The sequence below is a fragment of the Lampetra fluviatilis genome, chromosome 63 (assembly GCF_964198595.1).
Source record: "Lampetra fluviatilis chromosome 63, kcLamFluv1.1, whole genome shotgun sequence".
NCBI classification, from domain to species: Eukaryota; Metazoa; Chordata; class Hyperoartia; order Petromyzontiformes; family Petromyzontidae; genus Lampetra; species Lampetra fluviatilis.
In genome coordinates, this window is record NC_136337.1 from 5,496,782 (window position 1) to 5,523,418 (window position 26,637).

General features: G+C 44.3%; 3 protein-coding genes and 1 long non-coding RNA gene across 4 annotated transcripts; all 4 read right to left on the reverse strand.

Annotated features, from left to right (window-relative positions):
• Nucleotides 1-240: 240 nt before the first annotated feature.
• Nucleotides 241-4,103, reverse strand: LOC144951652 (CUB and zona pellucida-like domain-containing protein 1). Its single transcript, XM_078881944.1, has 7 exons — nt 4,031-4,103; nt 2,076-2,260; nt 1,880-1,980; nt 1,224-1,526; nt 1,037-1,133; nt 563-734; nt 241-344 (listed from the first exon to the last, which is right to left on the reverse strand). The coding sequence occupies exons 1-7, from the start codon at nt 4,101-4,103 to the stop codon at nt 241-243; spliced, it is 1,035 nt and encodes a 344-aa protein (XP_078738070.1).
• Nucleotides 4,104-9,036: 4,933 nt separating this feature from the next.
• Nucleotides 9,037-11,717, reverse strand: LOC144951653 (CUB and zona pellucida-like domain-containing protein 1). The gene is made up of 7 exons (XM_078881945.1): nt 11,711-11,717; nt 10,853-11,037; nt 10,656-10,756; nt 10,000-10,302; nt 9,813-9,909; nt 9,339-9,510; nt 9,037-9,140 (listed from the first exon to the last, which is right to left on the reverse strand). The coding sequence occupies exons 1-7, from the start codon at nt 11,715-11,717 to the stop codon at nt 9,037-9,039; spliced, it is 969 nt and encodes a 322-aa protein (XP_078738071.1).
• A 6,398-nt stretch (nt 11,718-18,115) lies between these two features.
• On the reverse strand, nt 18,116-18,946 carry LOC144951572 (uncharacterized). The gene is made up of 3 exons (XR_013640514.1): nt 18,864-18,946; nt 18,391-18,562; nt 18,116-18,172 (listed from the first exon to the last, which is right to left on the reverse strand). It is a non-coding gene; the product is annotated as an uncharacterized LOC144951572 (long non-coding RNA).
• A 2-nt stretch (nt 18,947-18,948) lies between these two features.
• On the reverse strand, nt 18,949-21,929 carry LOC144951654 (CUB and zona pellucida-like domain-containing protein 1). The gene is made up of 5 exons (XM_078881947.1): nt 21,857-21,929; nt 19,904-20,088; nt 19,708-19,808; nt 19,063-19,354; nt 18,949-18,960 (listed from the first exon to the last, which is right to left on the reverse strand). Exons 1-5 carry the CDS (start codon nt 21,927-21,929, stop codon nt 18,949-18,951), a joined length of 663 nt encoding a protein of 220 aa, XP_078738073.1.
• Between the last annotated feature and the right edge of the window lie 4,708 nt (nt 21,930-26,637).

The window sequence follows — 26,637 nt, forward strand, 5'->3', positions numbered from 1 at the left end:
GTCTGATGCTGGGACTCAAACCGCAAAATTTGTAGCTACAAGCAGTCACACCATGAAGGTCACCAAGATCTGGAAAAATGTAACCTTTAAAATCCCATGTTTATGTCAGCCAGTGTCACAAGTGGAAAGCGTGCAAGGCGACCAGGTGAAGAAGTTTCATAAAATAAGCGCCATTGAAGTCATAAATCAGTTTGAATCCATGCTTTATTTTCTATCACGTGCACACGTTATACATCTGCATCACTTCTTAGCCAGCATCTTCTTTGAAGCAAAGCCCAAAGCCACAAGGACGATGGAAGCAATCGCTGCAATGGCCACAACACCAGGGTAGTCCAGGACCTCCGCTGCAAATTGGAAAAGGCAACTGGGTAAGGCAACGTATAGAAACATGTCTGCAACTAGACATTTGTATACGTTTAGCATGAAAATTGGTTTCCAAATATAGAACCCTGTAAGACCTATTTTTAGCCTGTGGTAGGAGTTCTAAAATTCGGATTTAACAGTATAGACCCCAAAGTAAATTAGGAAACCGTATTGAACTGGTAAAACGTAAAAAACGCACAGCGGGATAGGGCGGCATCCTCGCTGTAGACAAAGGGTCCTCTGGTGAAGATGTAGACCGGGGTATCCACGGTTTCCAAGCTGCTCCTCCTTTTTCTGGCCAGACATCCTTGATGGCAGCGAGAGGCAGTCAAAGAAGCCTTGCAAGCTATCAATGCAGCGTGGATGTACACCTGCAGAGGAGTGAAAGGGAGGTTTACAATAAAAAAATCAGCACGTGCAATTTAAAGGGATGTGAACGCCCCAGGAGACACCCAACAGAATCATTAGCAAGCAATGTTTTACCATTGGGGCCAGTCCAAGTTGATAAAATGAGGAAAACCCATTGCACAACAGAAGTTCTAAATTAGACAAATGAGGCAAAGTTGTGAATTCTCCAGGCCATTCTTGATGCAAGGCAAAGCATAGCGCCAAGGCTCGACCCTAGCACTCGAAGTTTATGATAGCTTTTACCATGATGGGACATTGAGCTCACGTATTTTTTATCTTGAGCAGTGAAGGCAAAGGCTGGGAAGGTGAAGCGGCGGGCAGTGGCGGTGACGGTGACGTTCACAGTGCTGTCACGCAGACACCTACAGAAAAGCAGGCCACAGATTAGGCAAGAAATAGAGGCTCAAGTAACTTCAGCAAGTGTCAAGCGCGAGAATAGAAAAACGACGCACCCTTCTTTCACGAGATAATATTTCAGCGGATCAAGGGGGCTAATGGTGGGAGTTGCGTAGAGGTCGACGGTGAACAGGGAAAGGTCGAGGCCGGTCTTGAGGGACAACTGGAGATAGAGGGTTTGACGCAGCTGCACCACTAGGGGGTAGTCGGTGGGCAGGTATGGCGCCAGGAACGTTGAGCTTTTGTAGAAATCCATCTTCAGTTCCAGTTCGGCATAGACGGTCTGGTTGAGCACAACCTTGGTGCTGTTGGGCTGGAGTGCTAAAGACGACAAGAGCTCCGTCCTCGGAATCTTGCAGCTATTATAAAAATGAAGGGGATAATGCAAAGAAAAGCGCATCAGTGTCTCGGTCTGAACAAATTAAATCCTATCATTACAATAGCAGAGTTTAGTTCAAATTACGGTGCATCAAGCCAGTCTCCTCAAAAATGGGTCACGTAAACAAGTACCAATCATGTTTTTCAGTTCGGCAGTCAGTTGTGAAACTGATGATAAAATGTAGCTTTTGGATAAGATCTTTCATTTGAAGGCATGCCAATATCCAGGAAATTAACGGAAGGGGTCGTTACGACAGGCTTGGTCACGCCATTGCAATTATGACGTTTAGGTAACTGAGAATCTACGTGTCAAGCATGGGTTTTGGTCACATACATTGCATTGACCATGATGTACACGAAGTCGTAGGTGATGATGCCGAACGTGGTACTGGGCAGAGAAATCGTTTGAGAGAAGACGAGGTCTGTGCTTGTTTCCTGTGGGGGGGAAGATACAAGGCCGATTAGAACAGATTGAAAAAAAGTAAGAAGTCAAGTTAAAGCACTTTATATTTAAAGTGAATATTGGAGACCTCAAAGACGGTGCCACATTCTCCGAGCGAGATGTTGAACGTGATGTACGGCCCAGATTCTGTCAATCTGCATGCAGGAGCTGCAGAGTTCATGACGAGATCAGAAGCGCCATAGCCCAGCAGAACGCTTTTCGCGATCTTCGCAGACATCCTCTCCTTGATGCACTCCACCTCATAGGTGACACCTGTAAAGACAATCAATGAGACCCACGGACAGTGATTAAATTTAGCAAAGCACACGGTTATACAAAGTGTCTAATGATGGCACACGCAAAGAACAGCCCAATACGTTTATAAAATGAGAAACCTCACAAATAAGAGTACAGGTCAGAATTAATTTTACTTAATGCAATGCATGTCGACTAAATTTGTCCCCTTGAGCTAGTGCGCCGTGTAAAAGCAGAAGGGTGGGCCCATCGCAAACTTTGCATATTTAACCCTCCATGTAAAAATGAGATTTCTACATAGTGCAGAACATGCGTTTGTGCCCTTTTGAATACTGTTGTAATATAGCCAATACAAATTTAAAGCTTGTTTGTAACAACTGCACATCATGCAGCTTCATTGCCTCCCCCCACCCCCAGCACCAAACCTCCAAATCTGTAATAGGAGTTAAACCAGTGCACATTCTTTGGATCTTTCGGTAAAGCCACGTAGAAAATAAAATATCAAAGTTTCGATCGCAACAAGCAATCGTCGTGAGGTGAAAATAGGAGCTGCCGAGGCAGAATTATAAAGGCTTGAGATGGGTGTAGGCCAAGGATCAGCGATGTAGGTGGGGTCAGAGATGAAATTTCCAGACGAGGTATAATGCGTCGCAATCGAGATTGTCTTAGGTGGCAGTCCCGTGTCACGTGCACAGCATTGTGTATTACCCGCAGGGATCGTAGATGGGGGCAATTCCTCATCATCGATAGCCCTCAAGCCACGGTTGGCAGCTCGATGGCCTTCAAGGAGAAGCACAACAGCAGGGTTAAATTTTGACATTTAAAACTCAATGGGTACAAAGCTTTCACCCGCGCAAAAGCATTTCCTCCATTTAGTCCTGACGCTTGCTTGAGGAGTGTTCCACACCACTCTTGACATATTTTGTCCCGGTAACCCGGGAGATCCACGTTTGTTAGGACGTTTGCAGGAATACTAGACGAGTCGAAAGGATTGCATGCATGGAGGCGTTGATGAACGGCAAGCAAACAATAAGAAACAATTTGGCTATCATTATGCAAAAGCGAATGCAACTGGTATTGGGCAAACATTCTAAGGATACGAAAACCCTGCCCATGGCGGTAGTTTCGGTCGACAAATCTGACTTTTTACGAAAGAACGTTCGAATCACCGTCTCACTTCAGGTTAATCCAAATCAATTCAAACAGGACCAAAAAAGGCAGGATGTAAAGTAGGACTAATATTTCGTGAACTTTTTTCAACATGTGTTGCATAGTAAGTGTGTCGAATAAAAATACCCCCTACAAGTAGCGTGTAACACACGTACTGCACACCACGATAAGCGTACGTGGCTGAAACGAACATACGACCTGGAACCAGCAATGGGCTGCATTGGAGACAAGATGGCGCGTGTGCGTCTGCAGCAACGCAGGACTAAATGTATACGCGAATGTTGCAGTCAAATTAACTAGGGCCACCATTAGAGTTCACTCAATGGGGATTGCACGTAACACCAGACGTTTATTAAAACTTGCCAGGCAAAGTCTGAGAAATGAAATAGATTCTTAGGCGACGTTCCGAGTAGATCACTAATGACAGAGAACGCAAGACAGAGTCCGATACATTGCAGCAATTAAAAAAATATTGTACTGCATTTCTGTTCGATAGTTTCTGAAATCAATAGGTTTCATTGCCAAGCGTACGAGTTGCCAGGAGAGCTGTACTACGCTTAACAACTTACTCTTCACAAGAGTAAAATTACGCAGCGAGTGACGTGTGAGAAGCCTCACCTACGAAGCCCGGATCCGCAGACAAAACACCGACTGCGCAGAGCACCACGACCCAGGAAAGCAGAGACTCCATGTTAATTATCAAGTGACAGACAAGAGAACGGGGGTCTTATTCGGCCATTTATAGTCGCTGAGGTGTTCCTTCTGATTGGTAGCAGTGGCACGCTGTTCAATTACCTCGTGTCTCTCATCGATGCTTTGTGTTTCGATTACAATGCACTTACTTGAATCTGGTATGCAGGCATTACCCCTCAATTAAGGAGCGTACAGTCCACTGTGCTCAGGTGTACGAGAACATGTTGCTCGCTTGTAGTAATTCAATGATTTGATTATTTTTCAACAATAAGGGGTGTGGAATCACTTATGGAACCTAATTGAATTTGTTTAAATTGTATACATCAATACAAAAAAATCACACTCGTCCCACTTTATGAACGTGCATATTTAAAGGATTCATGTAATCAAATCTATCTAAATGTGTGGGATCTCGCAAGTTCTGCAGGGACTAAGCCTGGTTTTGGATGGGTGCACACCAGTGCAAGATACCTCGGCCTTGCGATGAAAGCTCTGCTCTCCCTCCACCCCCCAAAAAATATATAAAACATGCTTCAAATCGCTTTAACTATTGTCATTGTAGTGCGTATTTAATGAGCCGCTGCACTTTGATGTTGTAGGAGAAAATATGTATTAAAAAGTATATTTAATTAAATAGAACGTATTATCTATATTATTTATTTTTAAAGTTGCGCATTTTAATGTGACGTCACATTTCTCAACCCCCCCCCCCAGGTGCGTGACGTCATTTATGGACGGCCCCTAAGACTTATCGCCTCTTCCCTGGTGGAATATATAGCATTGCAGAAGTGTATTATTACTCTTCATAATGCAATCATCATTATACACGTTAAATCCGCGGCTGGATGAAAGCCTCGACAAAACGCAGCCACTTCTCACGACCCCGTGGTACAATAATCTGCCTAGCACCTGCAAATGAACTGATTTTCTCGCTCCATCTCCCTGCCGGATACCCTCTCAGATGAGTTGCATTGCTTGAATGTCTCGGTTATTCAATTCCCCCAATTATAAGTAACTCCCTGTAGGAGAATCTAAACGATTATTTACAGACCACCAACGTAATTTACACTTACTTTTTTTTCGGTAAAGTCACGTTGGTAAAAAATAAAATCAAATAAATGAAAACAACTAAATTAAGTGTGTCTAAGAGATGGCTGTGGCTAGGAATTATATAGTCGTGGGGGGTGGAGGGAGGGGGGACATCGTGAGTGTGTGGGCGGGCTGTGGACCGGGAGGCAACGTTGTGAAAGCAACAGATGCTGGGAGCAACGCATAGAGTTCAAACTGAAGCTTTGTGATGCAGGGGGCGAAAGTATATAAGAAAGCTAAGATTTAACAGCCTTTTGTTATGCTGCCGGGGGAGTAAATTAGAAATGCGCAATACGAAAAACAATGTGTGGTAATGGTGATGGTAGTGTGTGAAGCTAGGGGTAACAGACTGGGAATATGGATATGATTATGAAAATAAATCTAAACTGGCTGTCTAGCAGTAAACTGCACGGCAGCTAAAGTTTAACTTGGTTAATTACATCCTTCCAATGATTGCTCAATTTGAATCCATCATCTCGGTTGAAGTTATCTATACGTTTGTATATCTGGATGGCTTCATGGACAAATCGTTGGTAGTATCTAGGAGGCTTGCAGAGTACCTTGGTATCGGAGAACACAATGTCATGAGAGCCAGCAGTATTATAACAGTGGTCATCTACGGCCAAAGAATTCGTCCTGCCGTGCTTCAAATCCGACTTGTATTCGCGAATGCGGTCAGAAATATGTCGTTTCGTTTGCCCGATATAACATTCACCACAGGTGCAACTCAGTTTGTAGACACCAGGGTACTGTAAGTCAGGAATGACATCCTTTACGGATGGGATCGGATCACGGATCTTGTGCACTGTACTGAATCGGACCTGGATCTTGTGTTTGTTTAGAATTTTGGAAATCGTTTTGGTAACGCCTACTATGTATGGCAACGTAATGATTTGATCGGAGTCTCAGGAGGCTGTTTCTCCACGGTGGGAGAAATAGCTTGGCGGATAGCACGGTCCGAGTATCCGTTCATCTTGAGGGCCAGATGTACATGTTCCGATTCACTGGCCAGGTGGTGTTGGTCAGAGATGCAGTGGGCCCTATGGGATAGTGTTTTGATGAGGGGATGGTGGTGGGAATCAGGCTTCAAGTAGGAATCTGTGTGGGTGGCCTTCCTGTAGACAGAATGTCCCAAAGAGCCACTGGGCCTCCTCTCAAACAGAACATCCAGGAATGGTAGCTTGCCATCCTTCTCCACTTCCATGGTGAATTTGATGGATGGGTGTATGGAGTTTATGTGTTCTAGAAATTGGTTCAATGCTGGGAGGCAATGTGGCCAAATGACGAAAGTATCATTCACGTATCTCTTCCACAGGGAAGGATGCAGAGTGGATGTCTGGATGGCGTCTGTTTCAAATATCTCCATGAAAACATTGGCTATAACTGGTGACAAGGGGGGACCCATAGGGGTGCCCTCATTTTGTTTGTAGAAGGTAACATTCCAGGTGAAGTACGTGTTGGTGAGGCAGTGCCTAACCAGCGCAGGGACATCAGGGTTCAGTCCATGTTGGACTACGTCTTCATTTATTTTCATGGTGTCAGGCACTGGAACCTTGGTGAATAGAGAAACCACATCAAAGCTGACGAGGACATCATCAGGAGACAGTACAATGTCCTTGACTAGAGAGACCAAGTGAGTTAAGTACTGTGCAGGTGGTCTTGCCAGTGAAGGGAAGCAGAGTATCTGATAGAAAACGATGGGGCCGTAGTGGGGTACCTTCTTTATGGATCTTGGGAACCCCAGTTTTTACCTACGTGACTTTACCGGAACCCCCCCCCCACCGAAAGAGTATGAATCCTTGCAGTCACGAAAGCTTCAAACCTAGAGGTAATATATACAATTACTGGTGACTTTCCTATACAGCAGATATCTGCATGTTGTTAATGTGTGAACGCTGATGGACCAATTTAATAGCGAAGACAAACATCGTTTTGTAAAAAACTATATTGATGTTATTGGAAGACAGTACAGCTCATTACACACACAGGAATAATCTTAACCATATTTTAATTACTTTCCCTTTTATTTGAAATTAAACTTCGTCATTTTGATACCTGAGCACGTTGGCGGCCTTTTATATCAAGTTCTGACTTTTCAGGCAAAACATTTTAAATGGACCTCATGGACTATTGTCACGAAATTCGTGCGTTTTCGTCAAGGTGCAAGCCATTATTTTTTCCAACCACGTTTGAGAAAAACCCTTCAAGTGGCCTACTTGGCATTGGAAACATTTGGTCACCTTGTATGTAATTTTGCCAAAAGTGTGGCAATTAAAGCGTTGTGCAATTCCGATTATACCATGTTTCAAGCCAATAATATTGGCCTCCGAGAGCTTTGATGATCAGCCATTTCTATTTGTAATCCACAAAGCTCAAGCACAATGTAAAAGCTACAACATCTTATTAGCCGTAGCGTGGATCATAGGTCACTATAGATCAAATGGTCACTTCGAGGATGGCGTTTGAGTGCAGACACGAATAGCATTGACCAGTGCCAGATTATCCTAGGAGCAAAAGTAGCTACATATGTACTGGCCCCGTACCTTCTGCCTCGCGCCAAATGCTTTCAAGCTATCAATTTCGGTTCAGCGATTCTTCACTTGCTGTTACGATTGCCTTCAACTTTTATGAACGACCGGTTTAAAAGTTAGTTAATTTATCATCAGCCAACTGTATAGCAAGTAAACCTATTATTTTAAAAGTAGAAAAAAAAGTGGTGTCTTTTATTTATTTCGGGTCCAAGATACGCTACAGGACCTGCACGAGCTTCTTCCGGCACGGATCTTGGCATAGAGTTCCAGGATTTTAGGCATTTTCAAAGGGACAGTCCCTGTAAAAATGTGAAGCAATGTAGCCCTGAACACGTTCCTTCGGAGTGGACAGGTTGGAACTTCGTTGGACAGCGTATTCGTGCGATCCGTGTCACGCGGCGCAAGCTGCGTGGGGCTGTGCATCACGTGGTGCCGAGCCCACCCAAAGCGCTCCATGAAATACAAATAGAGGGCGTGGCTATGCACAGACAAAATCCCTGGTGGGCAGTGTGGAACTGTTGCTCCTACCTCTATATAATGGTCCACAACAGCTTGCACAACCAATATTATCATATGTCCTTCGACCAAACATCACAGCCAAGTAGTAAGGTTTGGTCACGTGTACAGAACTGGAGCAATTCCATTCATAATTGAGAATGGTGTCAAGTAATTTCAACTGTAAAATAAGTATAACCCGTAAAAACAAAGTTTTTCACTATAAATCTTTCATATACGTGGCAGCTAGAGTCCTCTCGTCTGGCTTGAGATGGCTGCCACCTATGGGTCAGATGATTGCATTGCACCATTAAGCAATTGGTAATTAAATATAATATTTTTTGTCCTAGAAAGTAAAATTTTGGAAAAAAATGTTCACGAACATTGTCACGCACAACGAGTTGTGGAAAATGTCAGCTCGATAGGATTACAGGAAGTGGGTTAGTAAACGACCGAAAGATTTGCACGGTCCTAAGCAAGCAAACTTAATATAAAGGATTTAAAAACAGGCAATAGCATGTTTTGTCAAGATATTTCCCAATTGCTCAACGTTACATCATGCAAGATGCCACTGGTCTGATGCTGGGCCTCAAACCGCAAAATTTGTAGGTACAAGCAGCATCGCGCCATGAAGGTCACCAAGCTCTAGATAAATGGAACCTTTAAAATCCCATGTTTATGTCAGCAAGTGTCCCAAGTGGAAAGCATGCAAGGCGACCAGGTGAAGACGTTTCATCAAATAAGCGCCATTGAAGTCATAAATCAGTTTGAATCCATGCTTTATTTTCTATCACGTGCACACGTTAAACATCTGCATCACTTCTTAGCCAGCATCTTCTTTGAAGCAAAGCCCAAAGCCACAAGGACGATGGAAGCAATCGCTGCAATGGCCACAACACCAGGGTAGTCCAGGACCTCCGCTGCAAATTGGAAAAGGCAACTGGGTAAGGCAACGTATAGAAACATGTCTGCAACTAGACATTTGTATACGTTTAGCATGAAAATTGGTTTCCAAATATAGAACCCTGTGGTAGGAGTTCTAAAATTCGGATTTAACAGTATAGACCCCAAAGTAAATTAGGAAACCGTATTGAACTGGTAAAACGTAAAAAACGCACAGCGGGATAGGGCGGCATCCTCGCTGTAGACAAAGGGTCCTCTGGTGAAGATGTAGACCGGGGTATCCACGGTTTCCAAGCTGCTCCTCCTTTTTCTGGCCAGACATCCTTGATGGCAGCGAGAGGCAGTCAAAGAAGCCTTGCAAGCTATCAATGCAGCGTGGATGTACACCTGCAGAGGAGTGAAAGGGAGGTTTACAATAAAAAAAACAGCACGTGCAATTTAAAGGGATGTGAACGCCCCAGGAGACACCCAACAGAATCATTAGCAAGCAATGTTTTACCATTGGGGCCAGTCCAAGTTGATAAAATGAGGAAAACCCATTGCACAACAGAAGTTCTAAATTAGACAAATGAGGCAAAGTTGTGAATTCTCCAGGCCATTCTTGATGCAAGGCAAAGCATAGCGCCAAGGCTCGACCCTAGCACTCGAAGTTTATGATAGCTTTTACCATGATGGGACATTGAGCTCACGTATTTTTTATCTTGAGCAGTGAAGGCAAAGGCTGGGAAGGTGAAGCGGCGGGCAGTGGCGGTGACGGTGACGTTCACAGTGCTGTCACGCAGACACCTACAGAAAAGCAGGCCACAGATTAGGCAAGAAATAGAGGCTCAAGTAACTTCAGCAAGTGTCAAGCGCGAGAATAGAAAAACGACGCACCCTTCTTTCACGAGATAATATTTCAGCGGATCAAGGGGGCTAATGGTGGGAGTTGCGTAGAGGTCGACGGTGAACAGGGAAAGGTCGAGGCCGGTCTTGAGGGACAACTGGAGATAGAGGGTTTGACGCAGCTGCACCACTAGGGGGTAGTCGGTGGGCAGGTATGGCGCCAGGAACGTTGAGCTTTTGTAGAAATCCATCTTCAGTTCCAGTTCGGCATAGACGGTCTGGTTGAGCACAACCTTGGTGCTGTTGGGCTGGAGTGCTAAAGACGACAAGAGCTCCGTCCTCGGAATCTTGCAGCTATTATAAAAATGAAGGGGATAATGCAAAGAAAAGCGCATCAGTGTCTCGGTCTGAACAAATTAAATCCTATCATTACAATAGCAGAGTTTAGTTCAAATTACGGTGCATCAAGCCAGTCTCCTCAAAAATGGGTCACGTAAACAAGTACCAATCATGTTTTTCAGTTCGGCAGTCAGTTGTGAAACTGATGATAAAATGTAGCTTTTGGATAAGATCTTTCATTTGAAGGCATGCCAATATCCAGGAAATTAACGGAAGGGGTCGTTACGACAGGCTTGGTCACGCCATTGCAATTATGACGTTTAGGTAACTGAGAATCTACGTGTCAAGCATGGGTTTTGGTCACATACATTGCATTGACCATGATGTACACGAAGTCGTAGGTGATGATGCCGAACGTGGTACTGGGCAGAGAAATCGTTTGAGAGAAGACGAGGTCTGTGCTTGTTTCCTGTGGGGGGGGAAGATACAAGGCCGATTAGAACAGATTGAAAAAAAGTAAGAAGTCAAGTTAAAGCACTTTATATTTAAAGTGAATATTGGAGACCTCAAAGACGGTGCCACATTCTCCGAGCGAGATGTTGAACGTGATGTACGGCCCAGATTCTGTCAATCTGCATGCAGGAGCTGCAGAGTTCATGACGAGATCAGAAGCGCCATAGCCCAGCAGAACGCTTTTCGCGATCTTCGCAGACATCCTCTCCTTGATGCACTCCACCTCATAGGTGACACCTGTAAAGACAATCAATGAGACCCACGGACAGTGATTAAATTTAGCAAAGCACACGGTTATACAAAGTGTCTAATGATGGCACACGCAAAGAACAGCCCAATACGTTTATAAAATGAGAAACCTCACAAATAAGAGTACAGGTCAGAATTAATTTTACTTAATGCAATGCATGTCGACTAAATTTGTCCCCTTGAGCTAGTGCTCCGTGTAAAAGCAGAAGGGTGGGCCCATCGCAAACTTTGCATATTTAACCCTCCATGTAAAAATGAGATTTCTACATAGTGCAGAACATGCGTTTGTGCCCTTTTGAATACTGTTGTAATATAGCCAATACAAATTTAAAGCTTGTTTGTAACAACTGCACATCATGCAGCTTCATTGCCTCCCCCCACCCCCAGCACCAAACCTCCAAATCTGTAATAGGAGTTAAACCAGTGCACATTCTTTGGGTCTTTCGGTAAAGCCACGTAGAAAATAAAATATCAAAGTTTCGATCGCAACAAGCAATCGTCGTGAGGTGAAAATAGGAGCTGCCGAGGCAGAATTATAAAGGCTTGAGATGGGTGTAGGCCAAGGATCAGCGATGTAGGTGGGGTCAGAGATGAAATTTCCAGACGAGGTATAATGCGTCGCAATCGAGATTGTCTTAGGTGGCAGTCCCGTGTCACGTGCACAGCATTGTGTATTACCCGCAGGGATCGTAGATGGGGGCAATTCCTCATCATCGATAGCCCTCAAGCCACGGTTGGCAGCTCGATGGCCTTCAAGGAGAAGCACAACAGCAGGGTTAAATTTTGACATTTAAAACTCAATGGGTACAAAGCTTTCACCCGCGCAAAAGCATTTCCTCCATTTAGTCCTGACGCTTGCTTGAGGAGTGTTCCACACCACTCTTGACATATTTTGTCCCGGTAACCCGGGAGATCCACGTTTGTTAGGACGTTTGCAGGAATACTAGACGAGTCGAAAGGATTGCATGCATGGAGGCGTTGATGAACGGCAAGCAAACAATAAGAAACAATTTGGCTATCATTATGCAAAAGCGAATGCAACTGGTATTGGGCAAACATTCTAAGGATACGAAAACCCTGCCCATGGCGGTAGTTTCGGTCGACAAATCTGACTTTTTACGAAAGAACGTTCGAATCACCGTCTCACTTCAGGTTAATCCAAATCAATTCAAACAGGACCAAAAAAGGCAGGATGTAAAGTAGGACTAATATTTCGTGAACTTTTTTCAACATGTGTTGCATAGTAAGTGTGTCGAATAAAAATACCCCCTACAAGTAGCGTGTAGCACACGTACTGCACACCACGATAAGCGTACGTGGCTGAAACGAACATACGACCTGGAACCAGCAATGGGCTGCATTGGAGACAAGATGGCGCGTGTGCGTCTGCAGCAACGCAGGACTAAATGTATACGCGAATGTTGCAGTCAAATTAACTAGGGCCACCATTAGAGTTCACTCAATGTGGATTGCACGTAACACCAGACGTTTATTAAAACTTGCCAGGCAAAGTCTGAGAAATGAAATAGATTCTTAGGCGACGTTCCGAGTAGATGACTAATAACAGAGAACGCAAGACAGAGTCTGATACATTGCAGCAATTAAAAAAATATTGTACTGCATTTCTGTTCGATAGGTTCTGAAATCAATAGGTTTCATTGCTAAGCGTACGAGTTGCCATGAGAGCTGTACTACGCTTAACAACTTACTCTTCACAAGCTTAAAATTACGCTGCGAGTGACGCGTGAGAAGCCTCACCTACGAAGTCCGGATCCGCAGACAAAACACCGACTGCGCAGAGCACCACGACCCAGGAAAGCAGAGACTCCATGTTAATTATCAAGTGAGAGACAAGAGAACGGGGGTCTTATTCGGCCATTTATAGTCGCTGAGGTGTTCCTTCTGATTGGTAGCAGTGGCACGCTGTTCAATTACCTCGTGTCTCTCATCGATGCTTTGTGTTTCGATTACAATGCACTTACTTGAATCTGGTATGCAGGCATTACCCCTCAATTAAGGAGCGTACAGTCCACTGTGCTCAGGTGTACGAGAACATGTTGCTCGCTTGTAGTAATTCAATGATTTGATTATTTTTCAACAATAAGGGGTGTGGAATCACTTATGGAACCTAATTGAATTTGTTTAAATTGTATACATCAATACAAACAAGTAAACCCGTAAAAACAAAGTTTTTCACTCTAAATCCTTTATATGCGTGGCGGCTAGAGTCCTCTCGTCCTCTGGCTTGAAAAAAAAAATTCACGAAAATTAATTGTCACACACAACGAAGTCTGTGGAAAATGTCAGCTCGATTGGATCACGGGAAGTGGGTTAAAAAACGAGCGAAATATTTGCACGGTCCTAAGCAAGCAAGCGAACTTAATATAAAGGATTTAAAATATATTCGCCTGTGGAGGACGCGGGGATCGATCCCGCGACCTTTGGCATGGGAAGCAAGGGCGCTACCAACTGCACTACTCCGCCACGGCCTGTGGAGGGGTTACGCTCTGGGCTCTTATACTGTGACGTTCAGCCAAAGCGATGAATGAGTTCTATTTGAATATATGTAAAATAAAAACATTTTGCCTAAAAAGTGTAAAATTTTGGGAATTTTTTTTCACGAACATTAATTGTCTGGCACAACGAGTCTGTGTGGAAAATGTCAGCTCGATTGGATCACGGGAAGTGGGTTAAAAAACGACCGAAAGATTTGCACGGTCGTAAGCAAGCACGCAAGCAAGCAAGCACGCAAGCAAGCAAGCAAGCACGCAAGCAAGCAAGCACGCAAGCAAGCAAGCACGCAAGAAAGCAAGCACGCAAGCAAGCAAGCACGCAAGCAAGCAAGCGAACTTAATATAAAGGATTTAAAAAATCACACTCGTCCCACTTTATGAACGTGCATATTTAAAGGATTCATGTAATCAAATCTATCTAAATGTGTGGAATCTCGCAAGTTCTGCAGGGACTAAGCCTGGTTTTGGATGGGTGCACACCAGTGCAAGATACCTCGGCCTTGCGATGAAGCCAAGACATGGTAGTACATAAATTGACGCATTTTACGGAAAGAGTTTTGCATTAATTTGGTCTGTCTTAAGATTGAATCTATCTTTTTAAATCCTTTATATTAAGTTCGCTTGCTTGCGTGCTTGCTTGCTTGCGTGCTTGCTTGCTTACGACTGTGCAAATCTTTCGGTCGTTTTTTAACCCACTTCCCGTGATCCAATCGAGCTGACATTTTCCACACAGACTCGTTGTGCGAGACAATGAATGTTCGTGAAAAAAAAATTCCCAAAATTTTACACTTTTTAGGCAAAAAAAAATTATTTTACATATATTCAAATAGAACTCATTCATGGCTTTGGCTGAACGTCACAGTGTAAAAGCCCAGAGCGTAACCCCTCCGCAGGCTCTGGCGGAGTAGCGCAGTTGGTAGTGCCCTTGCTTCCCATGCCAAAGGTCGCGGGATCGATCCCCGCGTCCTCCACAGGCGAATATATTTTTAAATCCTTTACATTAAGTTCGCTGCCACGCATATAAAGGATTTATAGTGAAAAACTTTGTTTTTACGGGTTAAACTTATTATAGCTTCAAATGCTATGTTCTTGTATTCGTGGGTTTTCTTTGGTTACTCTGGAATCCTCCCACGTGTCTTAAGAATGGAAGTGGCTAAACAACCCAGAGCAAAACATCTGCCTTAAGGGGCCGTCCATAAATGACATCACGCGATTTTGGACGATTTTTTACTCCCCCCCCCCCCACCATCGGCACACGGCATCACAAATATTCAGACCCCCCCTCATATATGACGTCACAAAGCTCTTCCCCCCCAAATCGCTTTAAACTATTGTCATTGTAGTGCGTATTTAATGTGCCCCTGCACTGATGGTGTAAGAGAATACATTTTTTAAAAAGTATATTTAATTAAATAGAACGTGTTGATGTGACGTCCCATTTCTCAACCCCCCCCTCCTCACACATCGTCACAAATGTCTGACCCCCCCCCCCAGGTGCGTGACGTCATTTATGGACGGCCCCTAAGACTTATCGCGGCTTCCCTGGTGGGATATATAGCATTGCAAAAGTGTATTATTACTCTATTGGTACCTCATTTGCCAGTAAAAATATGAGAATTGGTTTATTACCCTTTTATCTGTCAACAATGTTTTTTTACTGGCAAATGAGTTACCAATGGTGTAAAGGCTTACCCCGAACTCTCATACTCTGATGGTGCATTGTCTTTGAGTTGTGCGCCTTTTGGCGTCATCTGGTCCAACCAATGTGAGACTAGGCTCGAAGGAAAGTTGTCTCGGGTGTGGGCCAATCAACTTCAAGGACAGTGCATACATTATCAGAGTTATGTTTTTGTTTGCATTATGACTGCATGTATTGTGGTCTATGCAAACATGACTCCTCGTAAAAAGGTGTCAGTTTTGTTGCCAGATAAAAGGGTAAAAAAACTATTATCATTGTATTATTACTCTTCATAATGCAATCATCATTATCAACGTTAAATCCGCGATTGGATGAAAGCCTCGACAAAACGCAGCCACTTTTCACGACCCCGTGGTGCAATAATCTGCCTCGCACCTGCAAATGAACTGATTTTCTCGCTCCATCTCCCTGCCGGATTACCCTCTCAGATGCGTTGCATTGCTTGAATGTCTCGGTTATTCAATTCCCCCAATCATAAGTAACTCCCTGTAGGAGAATCTAAACGATTATTTACAGACCACTAACGTAATTTACACAATTGCAATAAAAGACTCCGTCAGGCACTTCTGGTCTCCGTTGGTCTTTTATTCAAGTTATTTTTCCGCACCCCGTTGGTCTCCTCCGCGGACCAGCATCATCTGGCACATGCCCCGCACGCGCTTCCTCCTCAGCTCCTCCACTCGTCCTCAAACCCAGCTGGTCCTGACAAGGGATCAGCATCTCCTCTCGCGTGCCACGCACGCTCCTCTCGCGTGCCCCGCACGCTTCTCTCACGTGCGCCGCACGCTCCTCCGTTAGATCCTCCTCGCGTGCGCCCCGCACGCACTCTCCTGTTAGTCGCTCCGATCCTCCCCGCTCCGCACACCGCTGGCCGATGGTGTGCCGAAGCCCCATCAGCCACGTGGCTGATGGCGCGGCGGCCCCCCAACGTGGTCCTGCTTCTTCACTCCATCAACTGGCCCCGATCTCTCCCGGGCTCCCCTCTATTTCGTCTCTCCCACGTGACCCTGACTCCTCCCTTTCCGGATCGTCAGATCCGGCCTTCCCATACTACCCCGCTGGCTCCACCTCCATTCACCTCGCTTCCCATTGGAGCCGAGGTGAACGGTGGCCCCTCCCACACGCCCCCCATACCGGGCTCCGCCCCCAATACCCTGGGCCGTGTGATTCGGCCAGAGCCCAGCAGCAACCCCATTTACGCTCGCATTACACAATTACTGGTGACTTTCCTATAAAGCAGATATCTGCATGTTGTTAATGTGTGAACGCTGATGGACCAATTTAATAGCGAAGACAAACATCGTTTTGCTAAAAAAATCTATATAGATGTTATTGGAAGGCAGTACATCTCATTATACACACAGGGATAATCTTAATAATATTTTAATTACTTTCACTTTTATTTGAAATTAAACTGTCTATCAAGTTCTAACATTTCAATTGGACCTCATAGACTGTCAAGAAATTCGTGCGTTTTCGTCAAGGTGCAATCCATTATTTTTTCAAACCACGTTTGTGAAAAACCTTTCAAGTTGCCTACTTGGCATTGGAAAAATTTGGTCACCTTGTATGTAATGTTGCCAAAAGTGTAGCAATTAAATCGTTGTGCAATTCCGATTATACCATGTTTCAAGCCAATAATATTGGCGTCCAAGAGCTTTGATGATCAGCCATTTCTATTTGTAATCCACAAAGCTCAAGCACAATGTAAAACCTACATCTTATTAGCTCTAGCGTGGATCATAGGCCACTAAAGATCAAATGGTCACTTCGAGGATGGCGTGTGAGTGCAGACACGAATAGCATTGACCAGTGCCAGATTATCCTAGGAGCAAAAGTAGCTACATATGCTACTGGCTCCGTACCTGCTGCCTTGCGCCAAATTCTTTGAAGCTATCAATTTCGGTTCAGCGATTCTTCACTTGCTCTGTTACGATTGCCTTCAACTTTTATGAACGACCGGTTTCAAGGTTAGTTAATTAAAAAGTAGAATAAAAAATTGGACTTTTTTTTTTTATTTCGAGTCCAAGATTTGCTACATGACCTGCACGAGCTTCTTCCGGCACGGATCTTGGCATAGAGTTCCAGGATTTTAGGCATTTTCAAAGGGACAGTCCCTGTAAAAATGTGAAGCAATGTAGCCCTGAACACGTTCCTTCGGAGTGGACAGGTAGGAACTTCGTTGGACAGCGCATTCATGCGATCCGTGTCACGCGGCGTAAGCTGCGTGGTGCGGCACGTCACGTGGTGCCGAGCCCACCCAGAGCACTCCATGAAATACAAATAGAGGGCGTGGCTATGCACGACAGACAAAATCCCTGGTGGGCAGTGTGGAACTGTTGCTCCTACCTCTATATAATGGTCCACAACAGCTAGCACAACCAATATTATCATATGTCCTTCGACCAAACACCACAGCCAAGTAGTAAGCTTTGGTCACGTGTACAGCACTGGAGCAAATCCATTCATAAGTCAGAATGGTGTCAAGCAATTGCAACTATAAAAACAGGCAACAGCATGTTTTGTTAAGATCTTTCCCAATTGCTCAACGTTGCAAGACGCCACTGGTCTGATGCTGGGCCTCAAACCGCAAAATTTGTAGCTACAAGCAGTCACACCATGAAGGTCACCAAGATCTGGAAAAATGTAACCTTTAAAATCCCATGTTTATGTCAGCCAGTGTCACAAGTGGAAAGCGTGCAAGGCGACCAGGTGAAGAAGTTTCATAAAATAAGCGCCATTGAAGTCATAAATCAGTTTGAATCCATGCTTTATTTTCTATCACGTGCACACGTTATACATCTGCATCACTTCTTAGCCAGCATCTTCTTTGAAGCAAAGCCCAAAGCCACAAGGACGATGGAAGCAATCGCTGCAATGGCCACAACACCAGGGTAGTCCAGGACCTCCGCTGCAAATTGGAAAAGGCAACTGGGTAAGGCAACGTATAGAAACATGTCTGCAACTAGACATTTGTATACGTTTAGCATGAAAATTGGTTTCCAAATATAGAACCCTGTAAGACCCATTTTTAGCCTGTGGTAGGAGTTCTAAAATTCGGATTTAACAGTATAGACCCCAAAGTAAATTAGGAAACCGTATTGAACTGGTAAAACGTAAAAAACGCACAGCGGGATAGGGCGGCATCCTCGCTGTAGACAAAGGGTCCTCTGGTGAAGATGTAGACCGGGGTATCCACGGTTTCCAAGCTGCTCCTCCTTTTTCTGGCCAGACATCCTTGATGGCAGCGAGAGGCAGTCAAAGAAGCCTTGCAAGCTATCAATGCAGCGTGGATGTACACCTGCAGAGGAGTGAAAGGGAGGTTTACAATAAAAAAACAGCACGTGCAATTTAAAGGGATGTGAACGCCCCAGGAGACACCCAACAGAATCATTAGCAAGCAATGTTTTACCATTGGGGCCAGTCCAAGTTGATAAAATGAGGAAAACCCATTGCACAACAGAAGTTCTAAATTAGACAAATGAGGCAAAGTTGTGAATTCTCCAGGCCATTCTTGATGCAAGGCAAAGCATAGCGCCAAGGCTCGACCCTAGCACTCGAAGTTTATGATAGCTTTTACCATGATGGGACATTGAGCTCACGTATTTTTTATCTTGAGCAGTGAAGGCAAAGGCTGGGAAGGTGAAGCGGCGGGCAGTGGCGGTGACGGTGACGTTCACAGTGCTGTCACGCAGACACCTAAAGAAAGACAGGCCACAGATTAGGCAAGAAATAGAGGCTCAAGGACACTTCAGCCAGTGTCAAGCGCGAGAATAGAAAAACGACGCACCCTTCTTTCACGAGATAATATTTCAGCGGATCAAAGGGGCTAATGGTGGGAGTTGCGTAGAGGTCGACGGTGAACAGGGAAAGGTCGAGGCCGGTCTTGAGGGACAACTGGAGATAGAGGGTTTGACGCAGCTGCACCACTAGGGGGTAGTCGGTGGGCAGGTATGGCGCCAGGAACGTTGAGCTTTTGTAGAAATCCATCTTCAGTTCCAGTTCGGCATAGACGGTCTGGTTGAGCACAACCTTGGTGCTGTTGGGCTGGAGTGCTAAAGACGACAAGAGCTCCGTCCTCGGAATCTTGCAGCTATTATAAAAATGAAGGGGATAATGCAAAGAAAAGCGCATCAGTGTCTCGGTCTGAACAAATTAAATCCTATCATTACAATAGCAGAGTTTAGTTCAAATTACGGTGCATCAAGCTATTCTCCTCAAAAATGGGTCACGTAAACAAGTACCAATCATGTTTTTCAGTTCGGCAGTCAGTTGTGAAACTGATGATAAAATGTAGCTTTTGGATAAGATCTTTCATTTGAAGGCATGCCAATATCCAGGAAATTAACGGAAGGGGTCGTTACGACAGGCTTGGTCACGCCATTGCAATTATGACGTTTAGGTAACTGAGAATCTACGTGTCAAGCATGGGTTTTGGTCACATACATTGCATTGACCATGATGTACACGAAGTCGTAGGTGATGATGCCGAACGTGGTACTGGGCAGAGAAATGGTTTGAGAGAAGACGAGGTCTGTGCTTGTTTCCTGTGGGGGGGAAGATACAAGGCCGATTAGAACCGATTGAAAAAAAGTAAGAAGTCAAGTTAAAGCACTTTATATTTAAAGTGAATATTGGAGACCTCAAAGACGGTGCCACATTCTCCGAGCGAGATGTTGAACGTGATGTACGGCCCAGATTCTGTCAATCTGCATGCAGGAGTTGCAGAGTTCATGACGAGATCAGAAGCGCCATAGCCCAGCAGAACGCTTTTCGCGATCTTCGCAGACATCCTCTCCTTGATGCACTCCACCTCATAGGTGACACCTGTAAAGACAATCAATGAGACCCACGGACAGTGATTAAATTTAGCAAAGCACACGGTTATACAAAGTGTCTAATGATGGCACACGCAAAGAACAGCCCAATACGTTTATAAAATGAGAAACCTCACAAATAAGAGTACAGGTCAGAATTAATTTTACTTATTGCAATGCATGTCGACTAAATTTGTCCCCTTGAGCTAGTGCTCCGTGTAAAAGCAGAAGGGTGGGCCCATCGCAAACTTTGCATATTTAACCCTCCATGTAAAAATGAGATTTCTACATAGTGCAGAACATGCGTTTGTGCCCTTTTGAATACTGTTGTAATATAGCCAATACAAATTTAAAGCTTGTTTGTAACAACTGCACATCATGCAGCTTCATTGCCTCCCCCCACCCCCAGCACCAAACCTCCAAATCTGTAATAGGAGTTAAACCAGTGCACATTCTTTGGGTCTTTCGGTAAAGCCACGTAGAAAATAAAATATCAAAGTTTCGATCGCAACAAGCAATCGTCGTGAGGTGAAAATAGGAGCTGCCGAGGCAGAATTATAAAGGCTTGAGATGGGTGTAGGCCAAGGATCAGCGATGTAGGTGGGGTCAGAGATGAAATTTCCAGACGCGGTATAATGCGTCGCAATCGAGATTGTCTTAGGTGGCAGTCCCGTGTCACGTGCACAGCATTGTGTATTACCCGCAGGGATCGTAGATGGGGGCAATTCCTCATCATCGATAGCCCTCAAGCCACGGTTGGCAGCTCGATGGCCTTCAAGGAGAAGCACAACAGCAGGGTTAAATTTTGACATTTAAAACTCAATGGGTACAAAGCTTTCACCCGCGCAAAAGCATTTCCTCCATTTAGTCCTGACGCTTGCTTGAGGAGTGTTCCACACCACTCTTGACATATTTTGTCCCGGTAACCCGGGAGATCCACGTTTGTTAGGACGTTTGCAGGAATACTAGACGAGTCGAAATGATTGCATGCATGGAGGCGTTGATGAACGGCAAGCAAACAATAAGAAACAATTTGGCTATCATTATGCAAAAGCGAATGCAACTGGTATTGGGCAAACATTCTAAGGATACGAAAACCCTGCCCATGGCGGTAGTTTCGGTCGACAAATCTGACTTTTTACGAAAGAACGTTCGAATCACCGTCTCACTTCAGGTTGATCCAAATCAATTCAAACAGGACCAAAAAAGGCAGGATGTAAAGTAGGACTAATATTTCGTGAACTTTTTTCAACATGTGTTGCATAGTAAGTGTGTCGAATAAAAATACCCCCTACAAGTAGCGTGTAGCACACGTACTGCACACCACGATAAGCGTACGTGGCTGAAACGAACATACGACCTGGAACCAGCAATGGGCTGCATTGGAGACAAGATGGCGCGTGTGCGTCTGCAGCAACGCAGGACTAAATGTATACGCGAATGTTGCAGTCAAATTAACTAGGGCCACCATTAGAGTTCACTCAATGGGGATTGCACGTAACACCAGACGTTTATTAAAACTTGCCAGGCAAAGTCTGAGAAATGAAATAGATTTAGGCGACGTTCCGAGTAGATCACTAATGACAGAGAACGCAAGACAGAGTCCGATACATTGCAGCAATTAAAAAAATATTGTACTGCATTTCTGTTCGATAGTTTCTGAAATCAATAGGTTTCATTGCCAAGCGTACGAGTTGCCAGGAGAGCTGTACTACGCTTAACAACTTACTCTTCACAAGAGTAAAATTACGCAGCGAGTGACGTGTGAGAAGCCTCACCTACGAAGCCCGGATCCGCAGACAAAACACCGACTGCGCAGAGCACCACGACCCAGGAAAGCAGAGACTCCATGTTAATTATCAAGTGACAGACAAGAGAACGGGGGTCTTATTCGGCCATTTATAGTCGCTGAGGTGTTCCTTCTGATTGGTAGCAGTGGCACGCTGTTCAATTACCTCGTGTCTCTCATCGATGCTTTGTGTTTCGATTACAATGCACTTACTTGAATCTGGTATGCAGGCATTACCCCTCAATTAAGGAGCGTACAGTCCACTGTGCTCAGGTGTACGAGAACATGTTGCTCGCTTGTAGTAATTCAATGATTTGATTATTTTTCAACAATAAGGGGTGTGGAATCACTTATGGAACCTAATTGAATTTGTTTAAATTGTATACATCAATACAAAAAAATCACACTCGTCCCACTTTATGAACGTGCATATTTAAAGGATTCATGTAATCAAATCTATCTAAATGTGTGGGATCTCGCAAGTTCTGCAGGGACTAAGCCTGGTTTTGGATGGGTGCACACCAGTGCAAGATACCTCGGCCTTGCGATGAAAGCTCTGCTCTCCCTCCACCCCCCAAAAAATATATAAAACATGCTTCAAATCGCTTTAACTATTGTCATTGTAGTGCGTATTTAATGAGCCGCTGCACTTTGATGTTGTAGGAGAAAATATGTATTAAAAAGTATATTTAATTAAATAGAACGTATTATCTATATTATTTATTTTTAAAGTTGCGCATTTTAATGTGACGTCACATTTCTCAACCCCCCCCCCCCAGGTGCGTGACGTCATTTATGAACGGCCCCTAAGACTTATCGCCTCTTCCCTGGTGGAATATATAGCATTGCAGAAGTGTATTATTACTCTTCATAATGCAATCATCATTATACACGTTAAATCCGCGGCTGGATGAAAGCCTCGACAAAACGCAGCCACTTCTCACGACCCCGTGGTACAATAATCTGCCTAGCACCTGCAAATGAACTGATTTTCTCGCTCCATCTCCCTGCCGGATACCCTCTCAGATGAGTTGCATTGCTTGAATGTCTCGGTTATTCAATTCCCCCAATTATAAGTAACTCCCTGTAGGAGAATCTAAACGATTATTTACAGACCACCAACGTAATTTACACTTACTTTTTTTTCGGTAAAGTCACGTTGGTAAAAAATAAAATCAAATAAATGAAAACAACTAAATTAAGTGTGTCTAAGAGATGGCTGTGGCTAGGAATTATATAGTCGTGGGGGGTGGAGGGAGGGGGGACATCGTGAGTGTGTGGGCGGGCTGTGGACCGGGAGGCAACGTTGTGAAAGCAACAGATGCTGGGAGCAACGCATAGAGTTCAAACTGAAGCTTTGTGATGCAGGGGGCGAAAGTATATAAGAAAGCTAAGATTTAACAGCCTTTTGTTATGCTGCCGGGGGAGTAAATTAGAAATGCGCAATACGAAAAACAATGTGTGGTAATGGTGATGGTAGTGTGTGAAGCTAGGGGTAACAGACTGGGAATATGGATATGATTATGAAAATAAATCTAAACTGGCTGTCTAGCAGTAAACTGCACGGCAGCTAAAGTTTAACTTGGTTAATTACATCCTTCCAATGATTGCTCAATTTGAATCCATCATCTCGGTTGAAGTTATCTATACGTTTGTATATCTGGATGGCTTCATGGACAAATCGTTGGTAGTATCTAGGAGGCTTGCAGAGTACCTTGGTATCGGAGAACACAATGTCATGAGAGCCAGCAGTATTATAACAGTGGTCATCTACGGCCAAAGAATTCGTCCTGCCGTGCTTCAAATCCGACTTGTATTCGCGAATGCGGTCAGAAATATGTCGTTTCGTTTGCCCGATATAACATTCACCACAGGTGCAACTCAGTTTGTAGACACCAGGGTACTGTAAGTCAGGAATGACATCCTTTACGGATGGGATCGGATCACGGATCTTGTGCACTGTACTGAATCGGACCTGGATCTTGTGTTTGTTTAGAATTTTGGAAATCTTTTTGGTAACGCCTACTATGTATGGCAACGTAATGATTTGATCGGAGTCTCAGGAGGCTGTTTCTCCACGGTGGGAGAAATAGCTTGGCGGATAGCACGGTCCGAGTATCCGTTCATCTTGAGGGCCAGATGTACATGTTCCGATTCACTGGCCAGGTGGTGTTGGTCAGAGATGCAGTGGGCCCTATGGGATAGTGTTTTGATGAGGGGATGGTGGTGGGAATCAGGCTTCAAGTAGGAATCTGTGTGGGTGGCCTTCCTGTAGACAGAATGTCCCAAAGAGCCACTGGGCCTCCTCTCAAACAGAACATCCAGGAATGGTAGCTTGCCATCCTTCTCCACTTCCATGGTGAATTTGATGGATGGGTGTATGGAGTTTATGTGTTCTAGAAATTGGTTCAATGCTGGGAGGCAATGTGGCCAAATGACGAAAGTATCATTCACGTATCTCTTCCACAGGGAAGGATGCAGAGTGGATGTCTGGATGGCGTCTGTTTCAAATATCTCCATGAAAACATTGGCTATAACTGGTGACAAGGGGGGACCCATAGGGGTGCCCTCATTTTGTTTGTAGAAGGTAACATTCCAGGTGAAGTACGTGTTGGTGAGGCAGTGCCTAACCAGCGCAGGGACATCAGGGTTCAGTCCATGTTGGACTACGTCTTCATTTATTTTCATGGTGTCAGGCACTGGAACCTTGGTGAATAGAGAAACCACATCAAAGCTGACGAGGACATCATCAGGAGACAGTACAATGTCCTTGACTAGAGAGACCAAGTGAGTTAAGTACTGTGCAGGTGGTCTTGCCAGTGAAGGGAAGCAGAGTATCTGATAGAAAACGATGGGGCCGTAGTGGGGTACCTTCTTTATGGATCTTGGGAACCCCAGTTTTTACCTACGTGACTTTACCGGAACCCCCCCCCCCACCGAAAGAGTATGAATCCTTGCAGTCACGAAAGCTTCAAACCTAGAGGTAATATATACAATTACTGGTGACTTTCCTATACAGCAGATATCTGCATGTTGTTAATGTGTGAACGCTGATGGACCAATTTAATAGCGAAGACAAACATCGTTTTGTAAAAAACTATATTGATGTTATTGGAAGACAGTACAGCTCATTACACACACAGGAATAATCTTAACCATATTTTAATTACTTTCCCTTTTATTTGAAATTAAACTTCGTCATTTTGATACCTGAGCACGTTGGCGGCCTTTTATATCAAGTTCTGACTTTTCAGGCAAAACATTTTAAATGGACCTCATGGACTATTGTCACGAAATTCGTGCGTTTTCGTCAAGGTGCAAGCCATTATTTTTTCCAACCACGTTTGAGAAAAACCCTTCAAGTGGCCTACTTGGCATTGGAAACATTTGGTCACCTTGTATGTAATTTTGCCAAAAGTGTGGCAATTAAAGCGTTGTGCAATTCCGATTATACCATGTTTCAAGCCAATAATATTGGCCTCCGAGAGCTTTGATGATCAGCCATTTCTATTTGTAATCCACAAAGCTCAAGCACAATGTAAAAGCTACAACATCTTATTAGCCGTAGCGTGGATCATAGGTCACTATAGATCAAATGGTCACTTCGAGGATGGCGTTTGAGTGCAGACACGAATAGCATTGACCAGTGCCAGATTATCCTAGGAGCAAAAGTAGCTACATATGTACTGGCCCCGTACCTTCTGCCTCGCGCCAAATGCTTTCAAGCTATCAATTTCGGTTCAGCGATTCTTCACTTGCTGTTACGATTGCCTTCAACTTTTATGAACGACCGGTTTAAAAGTTAGTTAATTTATCATCAGCCAACTGTATAGCAAGTAAACCTATTATTTTAAAAGTAGAAAAAAAAGTGGTGTCTTTTATTTATTTCGGGTCCAAGATACGCTACAGGACCTGCACGAGCTTCTTCCGGCACGGATCTTGGCATAGAGTTCCAGGATTTTAGGCATTTTCAAAGGGACAGTCCCTGTAAAAATGTGAAGCAATGTAGCCCTGAACACGTTCCTTCGGAGTGGACAGGTTGGAACTTCGTTGGACAGCGTATTCGTGCGATCCGTGTCACGCGGCGCAAGCTGCGTGGGGCTGTGCATCACGTGGTGCCGAGCCCACCCAAAGCGCTCCATGAAATACAAATAGAGGGCGTGGCTATGCACAGACAAAATCCCTGGTGGGCAGTGTGGAACTGTTGCTCCTACCTCTATATAATGGTCCACAACAGCTTGCACAACCAATATTATCATATGTCCTTCGACCAAACATCACAGCCAAGTAGTAAGGTTTGGTCACGTGTACAGAACTGGAGCAATTCCATTCATAATTGAGAATGGTGTCAAGTAATTTCAACTGTAAAATAAGTATAACCCGTAAAAACAAAGTTTTTCACTATAAATCTTTCATATACGTGGCAGCTAGAGTCCTCTCGTCTGGCTTGAGATGGCTGCCACCTATGGGTCAGATGATTGCATTGCACCATTAAGCAATTGGTAATTAAATATAATATTTTTTGTCCTAGAAAGTAAAATTTTGGAAAAAAATGTTCACGAACATTGTCACGCACAACGAGTTGTGGAAAATGTCAGCTCGATAGGATTACAGGAAGTGGGTTAGTAAACGACCGAAAGATTTGCACGGTCCTAAGCAAGCAAACTTAATATAAAGGATTTAAAAACAGGCAATAGCATGTTTTGTCAAGATATTTCCCAATTGCTCAACGTTACATCATGCAAGATGCCACTGGTCTGATGCTGGGCC